The following is a 23,231-nucleotide window of genomic DNA, read 5'->3' as shown; positions in this document are numbered from 1 at the left end:
ACTAAGGCCTCGTCCCCCCTTCGCTCCAATCCAAGATGGAAGGTCCGAGGCGTCACGCTGCTCCCGACGTCCCCTTCCCATTGGCTATCCTGGAATTGGTTTTTCCAATAATGCGGACGCTGATTGGTCAACCCGGGACGGTTGCTAAAGGGATTGGCGCAGCAGCCCTTGGAGGGCGTCTCAAATTTTGAAAATGCAAACTAGGTTCGTGGAGGAGATGGAAAGGGGAGGACAGGGAAACCTTGAGGCGGAGGCGGGATCAAGGACACGGCAGCTCGCATTGGTTCATTAGAGGCCGAGGGGCGGCTCTTGAACACTCCTTCCTCGTGATTAGTCCAATTCAGGATAAGGGGGAGGGCACTAAGGAAAAGCGGCAGAAGCGCCTGGTTCTATTGGTCAAACCCGGAGGTTGGTGGGGCGCTCGCGGCGGCTGATTGGTGCGGGAGGTGGGGAAGGCGAGCCCCTGAGCCGGAGGTTTTGTTGTGAGGGTCGGTTGTCAAGCAGCGGCCAATCAGGCCAGGAGATGGAGGCAAGTGGGGGTCGCCCCTGGAGCGGAGCCTCGGCCTCCCGAGCCGCAGCTGCAGGTGGAGTGGACGCGGGGCCGAGGGGGCGAGGAAGCGAGGGGAGGATGAGCCCTGGGCTGGGTCGAGCTAGGGGGGGCCAGGACAGGCTGCGGCGGAGAGGGCTCTGGGTGGAGGGAGGCTGGAGCCTGTGCCCCGTAAGCTGAGAGGAGTGGGAGGATTAGGCGAGGCCGAGGGACCAGCCGCAGCTTCGGGAGGGGTGGGACCGGCGCGGAGGCCGGAGGGGAAAAACCAGGGAGGCCGGAAGCAGAGCCGGGGGTCTAGCAGGAGGAGGGGTGATGAATAGGGACACAAGAAGCAAGAGAGTGAATGAATGGGGATACTGTTAGCGCAGGGGAAAGGGGGAGAAAAGAGGGTCTGGCGAGGCAGGGGCCAAATTAGGGAGCCCAGGAGACAGGATGTGCACGCATGGGGGGACACAGGCAGCAGGGAGGAGGAGTGAATGGAGGACTATAGAGTTAGAACTGGAGAACCCAGGAGAAAGGGGAGAGCGAGGATAGGGTTCGTGGGAGAGAGGCTTGGAGGAAGGGGGTAGGAGGCTCCATGAGGTCGCCTTTTAGAGTTGAAGAGTCATACCGACTCACGACCAGACTGGAGGCCTAGTTCCCAGCACTGTCCTTGGGAATTGCAGGGACCCAGTGTAGTTCCCTTGATACGAACTGGACCCCCGGGGCCCTCTTTGAGACTCTCCCCAGAGAAGACTTCAATGCCTATCTTTAGGGTGCCTCTGATGGGCCCCTAAACTTAGCCTCTGACTCCGCCCCCTTCCCATACGTCAGACAAACAGTGACTCCCAGCAATCTAGCTGAACTGCAGACATGTGGTCTTCCCCGCCCCACCGCAGCTGCTGCATTTCAGGCAGCCAGCTTCCTGGAACAGAGCCTCCTCCCATCATCCTGGCCTCTGGGAGGACCTTCTTTTTCCCTGTGTTCCAAGTCACCCTGCCTGAGGTACCCCCTCTCCAGATTCTCAAACCCAGTTTGCAGCGCATCTCTTGGCTCTGGTGGCTTTGGTGGGTGTTTGTCTTTATCAACTGGCCTTGGTCATCCAGGGAGCTGCATCTGCAGGTCTGCAAACCCAGGGACCCCCTGAGCTCCCGCTGAGTGTTTGCTAACAAGCCATCACCTCTGTTTGTGTTCCAGCCCAGTGTTGAGCTGAGATGGCTCAAGCCTGACATTCCATGACCGAGGATCCCAACAGTCACGCACGGGCTGCTGCTGTGGATGATTTAAAACCACGAGGTGGTCCGGGGCTGGAAGACGAAGCATTCCCTCTGCCTGGATGTGTGGAAACTCCCTGCCAACTTGATTGGCGGATCTGGGGGGGATCCACCCCCACCCCACAAGGAAAGCACAGTCTACTGTGGGTGAAACTTCAGGTGCCAGCCAGCTGAAGGATGGCCACCCCTGTGGTCACCAAGACGGCCTGGAAGTTACGTGAGTGGTTTTCTTTCTCACCCCATTTACCCTGATAGCTGTTTGTCGCTGGGTGGCCTGAACCCCCAACTGTGTCTCCAGTTCTTGGCACAGGGGGAGACTCCACGCTTTGGAGTAAAGTAGACCAAGATGCAAATCATGCCTTTGGCAATTTTGTAGCTGGGTGACATTGGCCGGGTGACTTAACCTGTCTGAGGCTTAGTTTCCTGTCTGTGCAAGGAGATAATCCCGCCTCCATTCTACAGTTGCTGTGAGATTCAAGTGAGAAAATGAATATAATGAAGCATTTAGCAGGATTTCCAGTTAGGCTGGCAGGCGGGATGGGGCAAGAAATCCTGAAAGATGTTCTTGGCGTTTTCAGACGTCTCACAAGTCAAGCTCCCCCATTAGATGAGGGCATCTTGGGCTGGGGTGAGAGGATAGGTAGAGGGATGCTGATAGCCTCTGGAATGTACCTGAGCCCGGGTACCACCCACCCCCACCGTTACTCTATACTGACAGCTCTAAACTCTTTGGTCTTAGGACACCTTTATACTCTTAAAAATTATTGAGGACCCCAAAGAGTTTTTGTTTATGGGAGTCATATCTATCAATATTTACCATGTTAGAAATTAATACTGAGACATTTTAAAACACAAGAACGCAGAAACATGCTGTTAGTGATGATGTCCTCACATGTCGTATATCTCCTGGAAAACTCCACCATATTCTTGTGAGCAAATGAGAGTATAAAAGTCAAATTCCATCTTAGTATTAAGATAAAAGTAGTTTTGTTCTCTTGGACCCCCAGAAGGATCGTGAGGATCCCAGTGTTGCTCTACACGTTGGTGCTTCTGTGGGCTCTACCCCGCCTGTAATAACTGGTTGGCATAGATCTGGTGTGTCCAAACTGGTCACCCTCTGCTATGGGCTGTCCCTGGGCTGTTTTCAGAAGCTGGGGCAAGGCTCCTTCAATTTTTTAACTGTGAGAATCTGGGCAAAACTCTTTGCTGGGCCTCAGCGTCCTCATTTGTAAATGAGAGGTTTGGGCCATTTTCAAATTGTTCCTCAGCCCTAAGGTTCTGGGAGAATCCTGTTATGGGCTCCCAAGGAGGGTATACTTTGGACAGAGTGGCTTTGTATTTATTGGGGTTATGAATGTATACCTTCAACAGCTGTTTTTCCTGAGAAACCAGGAAAGAACCAAGCATTGGGGAGACAGTGGGGGACAGAATAGACAAGGTCCCTATGCAGTGGGGCTCAGAGCCTGGGGAGAGCAACAGGCAGGAATCAGATAATCACACTGACCCATCTCTCCTTGGAACCTAATTCCAAGCTGGAACAGTTAACAGTTGTGCTTTCAATCAGTTAACTAGGTGATGAGGGGTGGGGGTAGGGGAGTGCTGTAGGTTACCTAAACAGCACGTGCAAAGGCCCTGAGGCAGGAAGCTTGGTGCATTGGAAGGTCTCAGAAGAGACCATGGGCTGCAGCACAGCAGTGGGGAGAATGTGGTGTCACATAGGCTGGTGAGGACATGTGTCTACAGGACCCCAGCCCTTCTGAGGTTTTGGCTTTATCTGAAGGGCAAGGCCAAGCCCTCAAAGCATTCAAGTAGGAGGTGATGTGATCAGGCATATTGGGCATCTGCTGACAATTTCATGTGCATAGCAGTTTCCATGGGTATAAACTGTCTGAGAGCCCAAGCCCAAATGACCTCTGGCTCCTTGTGGCTCTAGAGTCTGGGGAGGATCAGAACATGCTTGGCCTGCGTGAGGTCATTGAAACCTAGTTCTTTGCGTCTTCTGTTTGGGGTACAGGTGCGCAGTGCCTCTGGCCAGAATGCAGTGTTCCCCCAGCTCTGGCTGGGATGTGGGGTCCAGGTTGTGCCACCTGAGCTTGGGAAACTAGCACGGGCCTGTGCCACAGGGTAGAGCAGCAGCCATCAACCTGGCCTGCTGTGAGGACTTTTGTTTGTTTTTATTTGTTTGTACATTTAAATTCAGTACCCAGGCCTGGACCATTGCTGGATGCTGTTCTTCAGGCCAGAGTGGGAGCTCTTGGGCCAGTGCCCTACGCCGAGGCCTCTGCCTGGTGCCTGAGGTGTGCCCCCCTTTCCCCACCCCACCCCCTGGTCCCTCCAGGGGTTCCAATCAGTCCCCTGCTCAGGCTGCTTGCAGGGGAGTGGTCTGAGCCCTTCTAGAACGGCCCAACCTTGAAATTCTTCTCACCCTAAAGTCTGTGGTTCTTCAGGCTGGATGCCCTGTTTCAGAGACAATCTGATCAGGCTGGGGTGTGAAGACAACCTTATCACTATCCCTACCCACTGTCTCTTAGCGCCTGGCTTAGAGCACGTACCCAGGAAACATTTATATCATGCATTGATGGCTGTCTCTGGGTGCAGTAGTCCTGAGGTGCAGAGATGGGTGGCACTGCGCCCAGGAGGCCCAGTGCAGTGGGGGCCAGCCAGGACTTTGCCTGGGAAGGGTGAGAGCCGGGGTGGGCAGTCAGGCCTCTAGGTGGGTCACACACACAGGGCAGCGCATGCGGGGAGTGTCTTCAGGGAAGGGGAGAGGACCCCAGGCTGGGGATCAAAGTGCTCAGGGGGAAGGTGGTTTGCCCTCTAGCTGGGTTGGGCCGTCAGTTTGGCCCAACAGAAGCTCTTGAACATATAAGTGTCTGTGACCAGAGCCCCAGAGCATCCAGGCATCTGTCCCTACAGTGTCCAGAGGACAGAAGGCTCCTTGGCTGTGGTGCGGACCAGAGAGAGGCCCAGCTTCCTCGAATCCAGTGGTGGGGTCCCCAAGGCCCTGGCTCAGGTTTGGGCCTGCTGGGAGCTCTCGCCCTGCTGGGGCTGGCCTAGCCAGGCCTTGAGGTGGGGTGTTGTCTGTGAGGTCGAGCCTGGAGCCTGGTCCCCTGGGCAACTCTGACAGCCCCTGTGAGCCACGCCACCTGGCAAGCATCCCTCCTGGGCCCAACTTCCCAACCTTCCTGCCGTCTGAAGCGAGACCCCCAGGCAGGGTGGAGACCAGAGCAGGTGCCCAGGAGGGGCCTCTGCAGGGCAGCCGCACCGGCCTCTCCCTCAGAGTCACCCACGCTGGCCTCGCAGCTGCCTCAGGGCGTCAGCGCGTTGGAGTTTTCCCTCATCTGTGTGGGGAGACATGTTTCTTCCCTCTGCATTCTCAGGAGAGCTACTCAGGCCCTGGCTCGGAGGCCTGGGCTGCCTCTTGGTTCCTTGCCCATGTTTTGTTCCCTGGGGGCCCTGGCAATGTCCTCTGAGACATACGTCTGCTGCCCCTGCCCCCCAGTCCAAGCCAGGGGCCCTCGTGGCCGCCCACAGTGACCTTGTCTCCCGCTCTGTCCGGACGGCCGTCATACCTAGACCCCTCAGTCGGCTGCGTCCTGCTCCCTCCTCACCCAGCCCACCCTCCTGTGCCCTCCTGGGCCCCAGTGCCCGCTCTCCATGGCGTCTGGTCCTTGGCCTGCCAAGCATCCGCGAGCGCTCAGCCCCTCGCAGCAGCCCACAGGCATGTCCTCACTGAACCCTCAGCAGCCCAGTGAGCCAAGCACTGTTATTATCCCCATTTACCCGACGAGGAACCCAGCACTCAGAGAGGGTGAGCAACTTGTCTAAGGCCACACAGCTTGCAATAGCAGAGCTCAGACCAGAACCCAGTCCATGATTCTGAAGCTGCGGGCTGAAGCCCTGGCTGAGCTCACCTGGGGACGGCTCGTCTGCGGTTGACCTGCATGGTTCTGAAAGTGTGTTCCCCAAAGCAGGAACACCAGGCAGCGGCCGAGAGGCACTTAGGTGGTACATGTGTCAATATTTTTTATTTTAATAACTGTTTTCATTTTTCTTTTTGTATCATAGAAAAAATAGAATGAACATATCAAGCTTAAAATTTCATGCATATTATTACTTAAATGACACAGCTAAATAAAAATAGCAAGTCAGTTTTAAAAATTGAGCATAGTAAGTCAATAACAGTACCTGTGGCTATACAGAAAAAGGAAAAAAATCATGAGGCCTAAGGGAAGGATGGGAATGACTGAAGTTGAGAAATAGTCATTTCTGTCTCAGGCCCAAACTCCGCCTCGTCCCACGGCTCATGGGGGTGTCTGGGCACCAAAGGGGAGCCGCAGGGGGCAGAGCCCTCCCGCTGGGCTTCAGGCACCAGGGCTGGTGGCCGAGCAGGGCAAGGCCTAGCCCTCCTCCATGTGGCCTGTCAGGCCCCTGACTGCCTTGTCCCTCTGCTCTTTCCTGTACAGAGGAGATCGTGGCCCATGCCAGCAACGTGTCCTCGCTGGTGCTGGGCAAAGCCTCGGGCCGGCTGCTGGCCACAGGCGGGGATGACTGCCGTGTCAACCTGTGGTCCATCAACAAGCCCAACTGCATCATGGTGAGGCTTGGCCGGCAGGTGGGGCTGGGGAGGGGTGGGTGGGCAGGCCAGAGTTGGGGGCTGGGAGTGGGCAGCTTTTCAGGAACCCAGCACATCAGTGCCTTCCCCAGCCATCTGCTCAGGAAGGCCCAGGACAACCCTGATGGCTGGGACAGTGACCCGTCCTCAGGAATGGGGGGGGGGTCACCTGGCCATGGGACAGAACTCGGGGGAGCCTGCGTGAGAAGGCTAAAATAATCCCACAGACCCGAATTTGAGCCTCCCCTGCCCACTCGCCTATCCACTTGCCTGTCAGTTACATGTGTGGCTGTTTTGATTCATTCCCCACCTCATTCCACAAAAAGGATCTGAGCGCCCCTGGTTGGACCCGATTAGAGGACTGGTTCTTTAACAGTGTTACCGAACTTAGGTCTGGCTGCTCGCAGCTTAGAAGCCAATACTCGAGAGGCAAGTGTTGGTTGAAAGGTAACATTGCTTTATTCAGGAGGCCGGCAACTGGGGGGAAGGCAGACATGTATCCAATGGCCAACTCCCCCACGTTGATCAGAGGGCAAGAACTTTTAAAGGAGAGTTTCAGGGGGATATAGGTGCTGGGAGGGTGCCACTGCAGAGTAGCACAGCCAGCTGTGACAGTCATCTTGAAATTGGTCATGCAGTGGTCCGATCAGCCTCGTCTTTAGTACCGGGGTCTGTTGTTCTCATTTCTTTGAGGCCAGTTCTTGGAAGCAGCTTATGTCATGGCTATAGTCTGGTCGTCATGTAGTCAACTTCTTCCACCTGGTGGGAGTTTCAGTATCTACAAAACAGCTCAAAAGATATGGTTCAGATTATTATCCATAGCCCTTGAAGAGGAACTAAAGGTCCTTGACTTTGTTTAATGACTAAGCTATTATTATTTGGTCTTGTTTGACTGCTTTCCTTGCTGCTTCTGCATTTTCCTCACTTCTCTGATTAAATTTATTCTTTGACAGAAGTTTCTCTATAGACAAAAGGCAGGCAGAGGACATGCGGGGAGGTGTGTCTGTGCTAGGAAGGCCCCATAGGGTCCTGCTCCATTTCAGTGGCACTCTCTCCCTGTACACAACTATATTCAACGCCAAAAACTGTTTTCCAAAACAGGAAAGTGTAAAGGAGGGAAAAAAATAACAAAAGTGAATCACATATAGTTTGATTATCCAAAGACCATTACATTTGGTATTTTGGTCTGTGCCCTTCTAGGTACGCATGCATTTGTGTGCAGACTTGTGCCTGTATGTACACATGCACACATGCCTACGTGTACACACACAGAAACGTATAACAGTATGTTTCCAGAACACTATCTTACTCTTCTGTAGCCTGTTTTTTTTTTTAAATAACAACATCGTCAGCATTTTCCTGTGTCAACAAATATCCTTTTACGATATGATTTCTAAAAGCTTCGCAGTATTTCATCGTAGGGATGAGCTTGGCCACGCCTGGTTGCCAGCGTGGAAGTCATTGCCGGTGTTTTGGCTCTACTCAGCCGCAGTGGGGAACATCCCCCTCTCCCTAAATCTTTGAGCAGATCTGCGACCTTCACGTTGAATCTGTGGGTGTGGCATGTTTTAAAAAGCTTTCAAGACATATTGCCAAACTGCCCTCTGGAAATCAATTTACATTCTCACCAGCAGCACAGAAGCCTGCCCTCTCCCGCCACAACCTTGCAGCACAGGGCAGTATCAGTCTTTTGACTCTTGGCCAAGTAAAGATAAAGATAAAAAGCGGCGGGAGGTGATATTTATTTGTTTACTTATTTATTTGGTTGCATGGGGTCTTAGCTGCAGCAGTCGGGCTTCGTAGTTGCGACTCGCCGGTGGCTTCGTTGTGGCACTCGGGCTCCTTAGTTGCAGCTCCTTAGTGGTGGCACGCAGGCTCCTTAGTTGTGGCATGCATGTGGGATGTAGTTCCCCGACCAGGGATCAAACCCCGGCCCCCTGCATTGGGAGTGCGGGAGTGCAGAGTCTTATCCACTGCGCCACCAGGGAAATCCCGGGAGGTGATATTTATTAGTAGAAACTTAATCAGCTCAGTGTTCTTGTGAGGTCCAGTGGACAGCTGAGATCTGACCCGAACCACGGCCAAGGTGAAGGACAGAACTGAAAGTGTTTTGCTTCTCTTTGCTTTGGGGGTTCAAATGTGTTTCCCATCTCTGAAATGCCAAAGTAACATACAGAGGCTGACAAAAAATGGACATGAAGTGACCCCCATGCTCTTGCCCTCAGAACAGCACAGTGGACAGCATGGGGTCTGGCCTCTAGACTAAGCCGCTCACACCAGGTGCAGCTCGCAGGCCCCCAGCAGCCCTCATCCCCTCACTCGCCACAGAGCAGGCTTCTCAGTGCCTCAGACTCACCAGGTTCTTTCTCACCTCAGGTGTATACACACGCTACCACCTCTGCAGGCAGTCTTTGCATTTCTGCGTGTTTTTGACTGTGAGTGAACTTGTATAGCTCCCTGACCCACACGTCCCTCCCTGGAGACAACCGTGGCTCCCGATGCCTCTGTGTCTTTCCAGGATTCATTTATACATTTGCAAGCAAATGTGTATGCCTGGTCCCCTTTCCCTCCTTAGTTTGCACAAATGCTATCGAACAACATATACTGTCCTCCACCTTTTCTCACCTAAGAGCATCATGGAGATTAGTCTTTCCCATATTCAGAGGGTGCCTCGTTCATCCTTGTGGCTGAATGCTATTCCACTGCATGGGTGGCCACAGCTTATCTAACCAGTTTCCTGTGATGGGCATATATATTGTTTCCAGTCTCTTGTCAGGTTCACGGCAAAGAATGACCTTGGGTCTGTGTTGTCTCACGTGTGTTGTGTGTGTGTGGGGTAAGCCCCAAGGTGGAGTGGCTGGTGTGCAGGGAATGTGCATTTCTAAATGTGGATAGATTTCTGCCTCATCACCCTCCATGGAGTTTCTACGCATTTATACTCCTGCTGGTGATACTTGGGGAGTTGGGCAAGCTGCTTGTAACTGTCTGGCCTTTGGGTAGTTCTGCTGAGGAGCAGTCTTCCCCTACTGTCCCCAGTTCCCATGGGAACGTGGTCTTAGCAAACGCTGATGGTATCACCACTGTGCATTCGGTGGCCAGTGCTGTACGGGGAGTGACAGACACCACGGATTTCAGATCCCAGCCCCCTCTCCAGAAAGCTGCAACTGCTGGCACCTCCCACCCCCATCCCTGGGCTCAGCCCTGCCCAGCTCTGGCCTGGTCTGAATTGGGGGGAGCCTCTGTGTCTCCCAGCAGAGTCACTCCCAGGTCCCCTGGGTTCCAGAGCCCCTGCCTGAGAACATGGCTGGGTCCTCCAGAGGGGGCCGCCCCCGGGGATCCGCGCATTCCAGAGGGGCGAGGTGTGTGCCGCCTACGAGCCAGGCCTCAGTTCTGCCGTGGTTTCCCCTCCTGAGGGCTGGGCTGGGCAGAGAGTGGAGAGGGGAGCACAGCCCAGGTGGGCGATGCTTTGGACTTTGGACTAAAAGTTCAGCTGCCCCCCTCCGAGGGGCCCAGGGCCACTTCTGCAGGTGATGTTCATGTCAGGAGCACAGCAGGTGGTGGGTGGAGCATGACTGGGGTCTGGCCCGCTTTTGGCCCTGGGAGCCGAGAGGCCTGGGGGCGGCTCAGTCTAGCACAGCATCCCTGCTTGACATGCCTCCCAGGGATCCAGATTTTAGGGCCATAGCTGGGGGTCTGTTCACGCAGAGTGCTGAAGCTGCCACCCTCTCTTCACAGAGCCTGACGGGTCACACGTCCCCAGTGGAGAGCGTACGTCTCAACACCCCCGAGGAGCTCATTGTGGCCGGTTCCCAGTCGGGCTCCATCCGCGTCTGGGACCTGGAAGCTGCCAAAAGTAGGTGTCCACACTTGCCTTCCCCACACACACACCTGCAGTCGTGCTTGTTCTCGCCTTTGCTGTCCAGCCGCTTCCTCCAGGAAGCCTGTCCTCACTAGGTTTGGTGCTTTTCTCCTGGGGGCGCTGACCGAACAGTGTGGCGACCCCCCACCCCTGTTGACCTGGCAGCAGTGACGTGCATTTTGCTGTCTGAGTGCCGCCCCTGAGGGGGCGTTCTGTAAATGTCTGCATGATGGACAAATGTGTGGTGTCTGTGGATTCAGAACCTAGAATGACATCAAGTGCCACCAGGGACCACGCAGGACTCGTAAATGAGTGAGGGGGCTGTGTGCGGAGAACTGGGGTGTGTGCCCCGCGCCCAGGGGCCCCCACTCAGCTCCAGCTAACTGTTGCCTGCAGGAATGGGGCCTGGGCGGCCAGACTTTCTGTTTCCTTGTGCTTTGTTTGTTTTAATTTAGTTTTCATCTTTAGAGAAGTTATGCGTAGTCTAAAAAGGCGAATGCTGGTACTTCACAAATGGTCACAAGGGAAAGAGGAAGCCTTGCCCCACTCCGGCCCACTGCAGGGGCCTCAGCCTCTGTCCTTTCACCTGGTGAGCGCTAACCGCCTCCGCTTTTCCACACGACGTGGATATACTACAGTTGCTTTTCTTTTTAAAAACACTTCATACATTAGCTGTGCCTTCCTCCTACAGAAAAGGAGAACTGAGCTCTCAGTGCTACCCCGGCTCGTGTCACTCACAACATTTCCCCCCCACCCTCCCTGAATCACCTTTTAAATACTCAGTGTTTCTATTATCAGGACCTATAGATATTATTCAGAGCTGATTGTATGTATTTCTTTTCTTTTGATAATTTTGTTTCCTGGAATTAATAGTTGTTCTATCTTTTTTTCATCTGCGTGTTTTCTGTGTCTTTGTTACTAATCCAGCCCCAACTTCTTTGCCAGAAGGGTAAGCCTCCTCCTTGAGTTTACCCCCAAGCCCATCCCATCACTGAGGTCTCTCTTCCCAGAGCCTCTGTCCCCAGGTCCTAGTGGCCTGGGAGCTCCCAGGCCTGCAGCCCAGGTGCCATCCTGGGGCCCTTGTCTCCTCCCCGGGGAGCTCTCTCCGACTCTGCCACACCGGATCCCACATTGTCACTTTTCTTGGTTCCCCCCCTCTTTTAGGTGTGGCACATTCTTTCATAGCTTACTGTGAAAGGGTACACTGGAAGCACAGTTTTAGAGGCTGAAAATGATTCTTTTCTTTTTTATAAATTTATTTATTTATTTTATTTTTGGCTGCCTTGGGTCTTCCTTGCTGTGTGTGGGCTTTCTCTAGTTGCGGCGAGCGAGGGCTACTCTTCGTTGTGGTGCACGGGCTTCTCCTTGCGGTAGGTTCTCTTGTTGCGGAGTATGGGCTCTAGGCACGTGGACTTCAGTGGCTGTAGCACATGGGCTTCAGTAGTTGTGGCTCACGGGCTCTAAAGCGCAGGCTCAGTAGTTGTGACGCACGGGCTTAGTTGCTCCGTGGCATGTGGGATCTTCCCAGACCAGGGCTCGAACCCATGTCCCCTGCATTGGCAGATGAATTCTTAACCACTGCGCCACCAGGGAAGTCCCTGAAAATTACTTTATTCTAAAACCACCCCCCTTTTATTTTTAAGAGTTTGAGTGTAGAATTCTAGGTTGGGAATACTTTTCTCTCCGAATTGTGAAGGTGCAGCTCCGTTGCCTTTTAGGTTCCGGGGTTGCTGTGGGGAGGTCAGTGCCGTCTCATCCCAGATCCCTCTCATGGGACCTGCTTCTTTCCTCCTTCTGCCTCTCTCTCTTTACAGGTTTGTAGGATCTTCATCCCAGTGTCCTCAGGTTTCACAGAATAGGATCCCTATGCTGAATCCTCGCTGGGATCTTTTGATCTATAAACTCATGCCCTCAGTTCTGGGTCAAGTGGGGAGTCCCGCCTTCCCTGGAAGTGGGGCTGCCTCTCAGCCTTGCTGGCTGTTGCCACACAGCAGTCTGGGCACAATGTTGCCAGCTATACAGATTTTTCAAGTGAAGCTGGGAATCTGGACATTTATGTGGAATCCACCCATTTCTGAAGGTTGACAGCTAATTCAGTATATTTTTTAAGGGCTTCCCTGGTGGCACAGTGGTTAAGAATCCGCCTGCAGTGCAGGAGACACAAGTTGGAGCCCTGGTCCGGGAAGATCCCACATGCTGCAGAGCAGCTAAGCCTGTGCACCACAACTACTGAGCCTGTGAGACACAACTACTGAACCCGTGTGCCACAACTACTGAAGCCCGTGCGCCACAACTACTGAAGCCTGTGCACTAGAGCCCGTGCTCCGGAACAAGAGAAGCCACCACAAGGAGAAGCCCGCACACCGCAACAGAGCAGCCCCCGCTCGCCACAACTAGAGAAAGCCTGCATGCAGCAGCAAAGACCCAACGCAACCAAAAATAAATAAATAACTAAATTAATTAATTTTAAAAAAACCATATTTTTCAGAATACTCTGCAGGCTGACAGTCAGAGGTTCAAGTAAAACCTGTTTGCTCCCTGCTTTTTGCCAACCTCTAGTCTGGACCTTCCAGCATGCCAGGCGGGAAGCCATCCCCTACCTGAAGGACAGGAGAGGAAAGGGTGACATGGATTTTGCCGAGTCTGCCTCTTCCAGAAGAGATGCCCCCTGGCCTGGCTGAGACTTGAAGGTCATTCCAGGCCTCTACTCTGTGCTTGCTCTACTTCTGCTGCAGGACGGCAGCCATTGGCCACACATGCCTGGTGGCCGGGTTCATTCTGCTCTTGTATAGGTGATCCTCAAGAAATGACCTCAACCGAGCCTCTTGGGTGGTGCTTGCCCACCCAGTGACGGGCTGTTTAAGAAAGACAGAACCCCGGGACTCCCCTGGTGGTCCAGTGGTTAAGAATCCGCCTTCCAGTGCAGGGGACACGGGATCAACCTCTGGTCGGGGAACTAAGATCCCACATGCTGCGGGGCAACTAAGCCTGCGTGCCGCAACTTCTGAGCCCGCGCACTCTGGAGCCCACGTGCCACAGCTAGAGAGCCTGCGTGCCGCGACTAAGACCTGATGCAGCCATAAATAAATAAACAAACAGACAGAGCCCCAGGCCCTCTTAGATAATAAACAGGGGCTGAGTGCTTAGCATCTCAGCACACGGTTAAATAAATAAATAAATAAATTGTTTGTTTATTTATTTATTTATTTATTTATTAAAAAGCAGAAGAAGAAGACAGAGCCCCAGGCCCTCTTAGGTAATGAAGAGGGGCTGCATGCTTCACATCTCAACACGTGGTCCCACTGCCTGGCTGCACACAGGACCCACATTGCGGGGGCATCGCTGGACAAGGGGCCAGGGAGGAGCAAGCCTGGGCTGGCTGGGCTCCAGCTGAGAAAGCAGAAAGGCTCGGGCAGAAGGCGCTTCATTTCCTGGGGAGCCTTTGCCTGGACCCAGATCCCAGTGGAGGGCACCAGCCATTCACCATTCACTGAGGAGCAAGGGAAGAAGAGAAGCCAAGGGCCGTGATTTCTCAGCCATGACGTCCATGCATAAGGGAATGTGAGGAATTTCTTGAGGTGGGCAAAGACTGGAAACTGAAGACCTCTGGAATTCCTGAGCCCTGGACTCCCAGAGCTGGCTGCTCTACAAGGAGCTTGTAACACAGCCCAGACCCCACTCCCGGAGAGCCTGACTCAGTAGTGGGATGGGCCCAGACTCTGGCTTTCTTAAGCTTCAAGGTGGTTCTGATGCAAAGCCAGGTTGGCACTGTCTCCTTATTTGACAGATGGACAAACTGAGGCTCAGGGAGGGCCCTGAACTTGATAAAGACTCTGTGGCTGGGGGTGGCGGAATCTGGGACTCGAATCCTGGTGTCAAGACTCCCATCCCAGTGTTGTCTGCCCTGCCGTTTGCGGGGGGTTCAGCGATGGAAGAGAAACTTGCCCTTAGCATCCTCGGCAGGAAGAGCTAAGACCTCAGGCCCACCTCCACCCACAACCCACCACAGTGTGAATGGAAATGATACAGAGGCAAACTGGCACCCCACATGCAGGAAGGGGTTCTTAAAGGGCTGCCTTACTGTCACATCAGTTGCCCATCACTGGAGGGTTCAGCTACTCGGCTGGAAGGGTTTAGAGATTCCCATGTGGGGCAGACAGACCCCGGAGACCCCTCCACTCTGCAGCTCCTGGATCCTGTGACCAAGTCCGGCCTCAGGAGGCCTGCCGAGAGCCCTCCTGGGACAGAAGACCAAGGGCAGAAATCACGCCGGAAGAACGTGTTCCTGCCTGCTTTCCACAGAGCAGCCAGAGGGCGAGGGTGGGTCAGCTCAGGATCCCACAGGGAGGCATGCCTCATGAATGTGAACCTGCCACATCCTCTCAGGGCGGGCCAGGATTTTGGAAGCCTGGCTTGTGGGATGCAAAGCAGGTGGGCTGGCCAGGGTTGGTGTGGACTGGGGCAGGAGCCAGACGAGTCTCCTCCCTCCAGGGCCTGGACTGGGCGGCATGTGCCCGAAGTCCCCTTGGCCAGCCAGGCAATGCTGAGCCCCCGAGACAACTACAGAGAGTGAGGAGGGCAGCTGCTCAGGTTTTGGTGCAGTTGAATTTTATCCTTAAGGCATTATATCTGGGGTCTGCTTGAACACCTCCTCCAACAGAGAGCTCACCACCTCACAAGGCAGCCTGTTTCACCTTGGCGCAAACCTAAGCATGGCTGGACTGCCACACCCCTTGGCACCAGCACTCCTGGGGTGGACAGTTTCATTCAAACAGCGGAATTATAAATCTTACAAAAAGCAAGACACATGAGGCCAGAGAGAAGAGGCAAACTTGAGTGGTACCAGAGAACACTCTGAGACAGAAACGCAAGGTTTGCCTGCAGCCTCCCTCATCTGCCACCCACTGACATCCTGTTCAACGACCACCGCCTCCAAAAAGCCCCCCTGGATTTCTCTTTTCAACCTAGCAGCTTCTCCCTCTCCTGCATCTCTCTCCTTGCACTGTCTCGGGTGTGGTGGGATGCCTGGCAGACCATAAGCTCCACGTCCACATCCACAGGGCCTGAACCAAGTACAGTAGTTACCTGGCTCTGCTGACTCTGGGGCTTCACTCTCATGAGAGCATGCTGGGACCAGCCCAGAGGTGCAAGCTGCGGGGAGCTTGCGGGGAGCTTGCAGGGAATTTTCTGAGGGCTCGGGTAATGGCAGAAATGGCTGGCGTCTCTCGAGAGGAAAATAGGAAAGTTAGTTTTAGGGTGGTAGGGCTCTGGTTGATTTTTCTCCCTGTTTGGAAAGTCTGTGCCACTGTCGTGTTCTTCTGTGCAGTATGAGAGCACACACACAAACGAACACAACAGCCCGCACTCCACCAGCCACCCTGTTTGCCTCTCACGCCATTGTCTCTGCTCCCTTCCTTGTTAGTCCTTCGCACACTTATGGGACACAAAGCCAACATCTGCAGCCTGGATTTCCACCCGTATGGCGAGTTTGTGGCCTCGGGTTCCCAGGACACGAACATCAAGGTGAGCCACCACTCTGCACCCTGGCTCTCCCGCCGGGCCAAGCAGCGGGACCGGGACGGTGTGTCCCGTCTTGGGTGGGGGGGGTGGGCTTCGGCTCTTCGGGGGACACCTTCCCCCTGTGTGGCAGCATCCATGCCCTCCCAGGACAGGGATGTGGAAGCGTTTGCCAGACATTCTGCTCGGGATGCCCAGCTTTAGTGAGCGGTTTCCAGACCCCTGTCACTTGGAGGTATAATGACCTGGAGGTGCCCAGAGCCCCTCTCTGCTCATGGCCACATGTTGCCCTCCGACCCAGGCTCCAGGACCTAGCTTGGCTAGGCCTCCCCAGCCCAGCCCGCCTTGGTTGTGACCTGTCCTGACCCTGCCCCCCCTGCTCCTCTCCTCACAGCTCTGGGACATCAGGAGGAAAGGCTGTGTCTTCCGATACAGGGTAAGCAAGGCACCCTCTGTCCGTCATTCCACAAGCACCTTGCAGGCGTGGAGCATGGGGTGGTGCCCAGACCCTGGCAGGGGCTGGAGGGGACTGTTGTCCAACCTGGGTGAGAACGTGAGAAACAAGAGTCCAGATGAGAAACATGCATCTGGGGCAGAGCAGGAGTGCGGTGGGTGGTCCACCGGGACCCCCGGCTTTCCGTGACTCCCCGCAGAGCTGTGTGTACCAAACTGTGCTCCACGGTTTGCAGGCCGCTAACAGGTGTCCTTAAGTGAAGGGGGTTTCTGTTCATATGAGTTTGGAAGGACAGGGTTTAATAATTATTTGGGGGGGTTTCTAGACCCTTTGACATTAAGAGGAGGCATTTAACTCTCCAGAAAGAGACACAAGACACATTGCTTCCCAAACTATCAGACCACGCAGTGTTGATTTCCTGGAGCGTCCTACAGGACTGGGGCTCCGTGACCGCATGTGGAGAAGTGTCCCTCTGTGACATCTCCCGCATGTGGCTGTCAGTCCCCTCCCTGCCTGCTCCCAGGAAGCACTGCTTATGGAGGGCAGGGAGGAGCGGGTGGTGGGGAGAGAAGTCCACTGGGCCCAGGACCCTCGGGTGCTCGTGCTCTGTCCTCCCCTCAGGGGCACAGCCAGGCCGTGCGGTGTCTCCGGTTCAGCCCCGACGGGAAGTGGCTGGCGTCGGCCGCAGATGACCACACGGTGAAGGTAGCTCCCGGCCTGACCTGGGCCCAGGGCTGGGGACTGGGGTCTGCTGGTCACACTCAGGTTGGGTCCTCACCTCCCTCCTGATCAGGCTCGCACAGCCCAAGCCTGTCCAGAGTGGGAGGTGGTTCGTGGATAAAGAGCTCGGGCTGGATTGGAGGGCACGCGGGCAGCTGAGGGCCAGGTTGGCCCTGACCTCCGCCCTGGCCTGCCCCAGCTCTGGGATCTGACTGCTGGCAAGATGATGTCCGAGTTCCCTGGCCACACGGGGCCTGTCAACGTGGTGGAGTTTCACCCCAATGAGTACCTCCTGGCTTCTGGCAGCTCTGACAGGTGAGGAGGAGCAGGGCTCGTCGCCCGTGACTGCCATCCCTCACGTCCCTGTCCTCTGGTGTATATCTGTCCCCAGTCTGTGTCTGTGTCCCAGGTTGTCATATGATCCCAGGTAGGCTGAATTAACTGCCAGCCAAGCTGGGATGGGACCCGGGTCACATCTCTCTCCCAACTCTGGTTCCCTGGCCCCAGTGTCCTGGGACTTCATGGTATGTCTGGATCCGGCCCCAGTGTCCTGGGACTTGATTGCGTGTCTGGATCCAAGGCCCATATTCACCTCTCAGGTGCTGAGTCCCCTCCCGCTGCCTGTGCAGGGCCAGCCCTGGCCCCAGGCATTGCTCTGAATGGTCGTGACCTGGGGCGGCAGGTGCCTGGAGAGAAGTGGGCTCCCCTGGCCACTGGCCTGTGTGGAGGCCAACACATGGCACTGGCTTCCCAGCACAGCCTGGCTTCCTTCACAGGACCATCCGTTTCTGGGATCTGGAGAAATTCCAGGTGGTGAGCTGTATCGAAGGGGAGCCAGGGCCTGTCAGGTAGGCGGGCGGCTGGGCAGTGGGCCAGGGCCCTCCTCCCAGGCAGTGGGGTGTGGCTGCAGGTGGACCTTTCCCATCTCCGCTTCCGCTCCCTCCCGTCCTGGGCTCCCCGCAGCCTCTCCGGTGTCTCCTGACCCACGGCCCACTCTCGCCTGGCCCAGGAGCGTCCTCTTCAACCCCGATGGCTGCTGCCTGTATAGTGGCTGCCAGGACTCACTGCGCGTCTACGGCTGGGAGCCCGAGCGCTGCTTTGACGTGGTCCTTGTCAACTGGGGCAAGGTGGCCGACCTGGCCATCTGCAATGACCAGCTGGTGAGAGAGCCACCGCCCACCGTGCACCCTTCCGCTGGGCCGCTCTCCTGCCTCCCCCTCAGGCCCCCAACTCCCACCCGGCCCCGGGGGGGTCCTGCCCACCACCACCCCCGTCCCCCGTCCCCCAGCACCACCACGAAGGGTCCCGCCCCAGCTCTGCCGCTTCCCGCAGATAGGCGTGGCCTTCTCCCAGAGCAGCGTCTCCTCTTACGTGGTGGACCTGACGCGGGTCACCAGGACGGGCACGGTAGCCCCGGACCCCATGCAGGACAGCCAGCCCCCGGCGCAGCAGCCGCCAAACCCCAGCGCCCCGCTTCGGCGCATCTACGAGCGGCCCAGCGCCACTGGCAGTGAGCCTCAGAGGTGGGGTGCTCGGGGCCCCAGAGGGTGCTGGGGGGCGCAGGAGGTGGGCCCACAGCCCCTGCCTCACCGGGGCCCCCGCCTCCTTTCTGCCCGGCCTGCTCCCCAGGGTGAAGCAGAACTCAGAGAGTGAGCGCCGCAGCCCCAGCAGCGAGGATGACCGGGATGAGCGGGAGTCTCGGGCGGAGATCCAGAACGCTGAGGACTACAACGAGATCTTCCAGCCCAAGAACAGCATCAGTGAGGCCTGGGCCCTCCCCTCCGAGCCCCAGCGTTCCCCTCTGTGAAATGGAGGCAGATGGTCCTTTCTGGGGATGGCATCCATGTTGCTGCACTCCCTTAGCTTAATTCCTAGCCCATGTCTGGGCCTGGGCTCTGTTCCCAGGTCCTCTAGGCCCCAGCAGAGGCCCAGCAGCCACTCAGTGCTCGGCCTGCCCCGAGCAAAGGAAGGCCCAGTGGGGCAAGGGGCCGGGAAGGGGCAAGCCTGAGGGCTCGGGGCCTGGGAACGGGTCACAGTGTGCAGCTGTGCGCGCACCCGGGAACCACCTTGCATCCGCCGCATCCTGACGGGCCCAGGGTCCCTGGCCGGCCGGGCCCTGAGGGCTCAGACAGCAGCCCTGGCCTGACCCACATGAGTCCCCAGCCCCCTTTACCTCTGCAGGTCGGACGCCACCCCGAAGTAGTGAGCCCTTCCCAGCACCCCCGGAGGATGGTGAGTCGGGGGGCAAAGCCTGGCCTCCCAGGGTCCCCAGCTCCCTAGTCCTCCCCTCCCACAGCACAGTTTCCAGCCTCTCTCCCACTGGATCTTTTCCCTCCACTTGCCCAAAAGCACCTGCTGTGTGCCAGGCCCTGTGCCAGGCCCTGGTGATAGAGCGTGAAAAGGCAGGTAGGTGCCCCCGTCAGGAGCCCACACCCAGTGAGGAAGGCGAACGGTAGACAGCCCCAGGGGAGGAAGGAGCCGGGAGTGGTGAGAGGTTCTGAGGCCCGAGTAGATGGGGGGCCGTGAGGCTCTGAGGAGGCGGCACATCAGGCAGGCGTGGGGGCCAGGTGAGGAGACAGGAGGGAAGAGCCTCAGGTGGGAGGGAGCCGAGAGGACAGCGGGGGCTTGGGGTCCGGGAGCAGGAGGCCAGGCCCTGCAGGCCCTGGGTCCGGGGGTTGGGGTTTTGCTGCTGGAGGGTTTAAGAAGGGAGAAAACCTGATCTGCTCACTTATGATTGGAGAAGGCGGCAGGGCGGGGCACCCTCATCCTCCAGCCCATCCCTCCCTCCCCTGCTTTCTCCTCAAGGGGTCATCTTCTCGTTCCCCTCGGGCTGGGTTCCTGAAGGGCCTCTCTGTCCCGCGCTCCCACTCACCATCCACTATCCACTCACCGCCCCCCTCCCAAAACACACTCCTTTCCTAGTGAGGCGACAGGAGCGCCACTCCCTGGAGCTCCCTGGGTCCTGTCCACACTGAGTGCTTGGCGCCTGCTTTGTGCCAGACCTGTGGCTGAGTGGGTGGTAAGGGAGGGGACAGGCCCGTCCCCGGCCCCCAGGCCTCCCGCTAGAGGTGCCTCCCACAGCCCCAGCCCAAGCCCTGCCTTCTGCCCGCCCGTCCCTTCTCCTGGCCTGACCTGACCCAGTGATCTTTTCCTTCCGCCTCCAGACATGGCCACAGCCAAGGAGGTAGCAAAGCCCAGCCCAGCCATGGACGTGCAGTTCCTGGTGCCAAAAGTATGTGCAGGTGGAGCGGGCAGGGTGTGGGGCTCGGAGAGGGGCCGGAGTCCTGAATCGGCGCTGGGGCGGCCCTTGCCGGGGAGGGGGTGCTGAGAGGGAGGGAGAGGAGGCCTTGGGCTGGCCACCTGCTGAGCCCCGGACCCCTCCAGCCCGAGGTCCTGTCCCGGCCCCCGGTCATCACTTCCACCCCTGCACCCAAGGCTGAGTCTGCCATCATCCCTGCCACCCGGAACGAACCCATCGGACTGAAGGCCACCGACTTCCTGCCTGTGAGTGGGGGGCCCAGGCTGAGGGCGGGTGGAGGCCCGTGGCATGAGGGTAGAACTTGGCTGCCAGCATCAGGGCACCCGTCCCATGCAGGCTGTGAAGATCCCCCAGCAGGCAGAGCTGGTCGACGAGGATGCCATGTCACAGATCCGCAAGGGCCATGACACCATGTGTGTCGTGCTCACCAGCCGCCACAAGAACCTGGACACCGTGCGGGCCGTGTGGACCACAGGTGACATCAAGGCAAGTGCCACCTCTGCGCGGGTTTGGGGTTGAGAAGAGGGCCACCCGAGGGGCATGGGGAGCTAGGCGGCCCCTGTCACCACACCAGGCAGTCTTAGGAACAGCCCGCAGTAAACCCCGTCATCACACCACACCCAGGCAGGGCCATTCAGTCCCCGATCCCCTCTGACGGGTGCTCTGTTTGCACAGACGTCAGTGGACTCGGCCGTGGCCATCAATGACCTGTCCGTGGTCGTGGACCTCCTTAACATTGTCAACCAGAAAGCGTAAGTGGCTATTGTGGGGGGTGGGGGGAGTGGGCAGGGCCGGGCACTGAGGGCACATGTCCCCGGCCCTTTCCCCAGCTCCCTGTGGAAGCTGGACCTATGCACCACCGTCCTGCCACAGATCGAGAAGCTTCTGCAGAGCAAGTATGAGAGGTAAGGGTGGGGAAGCCGCACCTGCTTCCCAGCAGGGAGGGACCATAGGAAAGACCCCCAGGGCCGGTGCCCTTGTGAGGTAGCCGTGCAGCATTGCTGGGCCCTTCAAATTTGAGAGGCCAGAGTGAAAACGAGTCCATGCTGCCTCTCTGATCCTGTCTCTGCCCCCTTTGTCTCTGTGTAACTTGCTCTCTTTCTATTTGTGACTCCATCCATCCCCTGCCTCTGAAGCTATGTCCAGACGGGCTGCACCTCTCTGAAGCTGATCCTGCAGCGGTTTCTGCCCCTTATCACAGACATGCTGGCGGCCCCGCCCACCGTGGGTGTGGACATCAGCCGGGAGGAGAGGTGAGGAGCCAGCGGCGTGTGTGGCAGGGGTGCCACGTCAAGCGAGAGCACAGGCCTGGGGGCCCAGCCTGCTTGTTGGTGGCCCTGCTGAAACAGCTTATAGAGGTCACTGTGCCTGGGACGGTGGCTCAGGGCACAGGGTAGGGTTGCCAGAGCCTTGGTTCCCCCACGGCCTGGCTCTGCCCTGCGCCCTGGCCCAGCCTCAGTGGGTCCTGCACTCTGGGCCTCAGCCTTCCTCCGGGAGGAGGGTCGGGGCGATTTGTACAGGAAAGGCTCCGAGGTTGGGTGGGGGTACGGTGACTGTGCCGGCCAGCCACCTCAAGCGTGGCCCCTCTGCCCGCAGGCTGCACAAGTGCCGGGTCTGCTACAAGCAGCTCAGGAGCATCAGTGGCCTCGTCAAGAGCAAGTCGGGCTTGAGTGGCCGCCACGGCAGTGCCTTCCGCGAACTGCACCTGCTCATGGCCACTTTGGACTGAGGAGCCCAGAGGGTGTTGGCACCCTGAGGCCTGGCCTCGGTCCCCCACTCCTGTTCCCTGTGCGCCCACCAGCCCATGAGCCTCTGCCCGGCCCCCACTGCTGCCCTGCAGCCATCCTAGAGGTGGTGGCGCTGGCCCACTGGCCACCTCCACAGCCCTAAACTGACAACTTCTCTCCAGAAACAGCTGCCCAGCTTTGTCCGACTCCTGCTTCCTGGGGCAGCGAACCGAGCCCTGGGGCTGCTGCTGTAATTTATAAGGTGAATTTTATTAAATTTGTAACTATTCCCTGCTTTCCTTGCTGGGAGGTGCAGCCTCTGGCCACAAGGCTCTCCTGGGCCCCATATTGCCTGCCTGGCTCTTCAGAGATGAGACCCCTCCTTCTCCAAGACCCAGAGGCGGTGCACCAGGCAGTGTGGCCAGCAGGGGGCAGCAGAGCGATGGGCCGGCGGGAAGGGGTAAGTTCAGACTTGCTCTGGGGAGAAGAGGGACCCAGCAACTCCCCCTTTCACGGCTAGGAGAAACGGGTGAGGAGTGGGCTCATCAGCTCATCCCCCCTGTCTCAGCCACACTCCCAGCTGTCCTGTGGATGCCTCCAAGGCCAGCAGGTGTACACTGCAGGGGGCCAGGACCCCAGCCTTGCAGGCATGGCCACCACTAGGCTGACCCAGGGCCCACCACCTTCCCCCATCCCCCCAGGAGGCCTCCAGGGATAGGACCGGAAGGGCAGCTGCCGCATCCTCCAAACACCTTTCGCTCCCTGCAGGAGCCCCCAGTGCTGGCTGGCTGGAACAGCTCCCCTGACCCAGTGGTCATCCCTTATGCTCCTGAGGCGGGTTCCGCCCCAGTTTGGTGGGAGGGCCTCACTGAGCTCTGCCCATGTTTCCCCAAGGCTGGGACCGGGTGCAGGCCAGCACAACCTGCACCCCCGTGGTGGGGAGCAGCAGGGGTGGCACTGCCCTGGTGGGTGGGGTGCTGTCGGCAGAGGGGTGTGGCACTCACCTGTGGCCAGTTCACTTAAGGGGGCAAGACCAGGGCAGAGGGCAGGCGGTGGAGTGGGGCCCACTCCGGCTGGGTTTTTGGCAAGCCTTTGGAGAGCTTGAGTTTCCCATCTGTAAGATGGAGGTGACAGGACTGTTGTATGGGTCAGTCATGATAAGGATGGGGGCGGAGGGAGGTGGCCCCTCCTAGTCAGGAATGTTCAGAAAAACATGATCCTGACTTGGTGCCTGGCCAGCAGTGGGGAGCCAGTGGCACGTGCCAGTGCCCTGCTTGCCC

At 57.3% G+C, this 23,231-nt stretch overlaps 1 protein-coding gene across 1 annotated transcript; it reads left to right on the top strand.

The window, feature by feature from the left end:
* Positions 1–413: 413 nt before the first annotated feature.
* Positions 414–23,192, top strand: KATNB1 (katanin regulatory subunit B1). The gene is made up of 20 exons (XM_082605636.1): positions 414–584; positions 1,724–2,017; positions 6,267–6,397; positions 10,151–10,268; positions 15,697–15,797; positions 16,186–16,227; positions 16,867–16,950; positions 17,165–17,280; positions 17,742–17,813; positions 17,975–18,125; positions 18,298–18,488; positions 18,595–18,725; positions 19,147–19,197; positions 20,130–20,197; positions 20,350–20,469; positions 20,561–20,710; positions 20,900–20,976; positions 21,055–21,129; positions 21,361–21,477; positions 21,821–23,192. The coding sequence occupies exons 2-20, from the start codon at positions 1,978–1,980 to the stop codon at positions 21,951–21,953; spliced, it is 1,968 nt and encodes a 655-aa protein (XP_082461762.1). The 5' UTR covers positions 414–584; positions 1,724–1,977; the 3' UTR covers positions 21,954–23,192.
* The last annotated feature ends 39 nt before the right edge of the window (positions 23,193–23,231 follow it).

This window comes from Mesoplodon mirus (genome assembly GCF_964341445.2).
Source record: "Mesoplodon mirus genome assembly, chromosome: 19".
In the NCBI taxonomy this organism is placed as follows: domain Eukaryota; kingdom Metazoa; phylum Chordata; class Mammalia; order Artiodactyla; family Ziphiidae; genus Mesoplodon; species Mesoplodon mirus.
The sequence above is the reverse complement of the archived record's forward strand: the minus strand, read 5'-3'. Positions and strand labels throughout refer to the sequence as shown.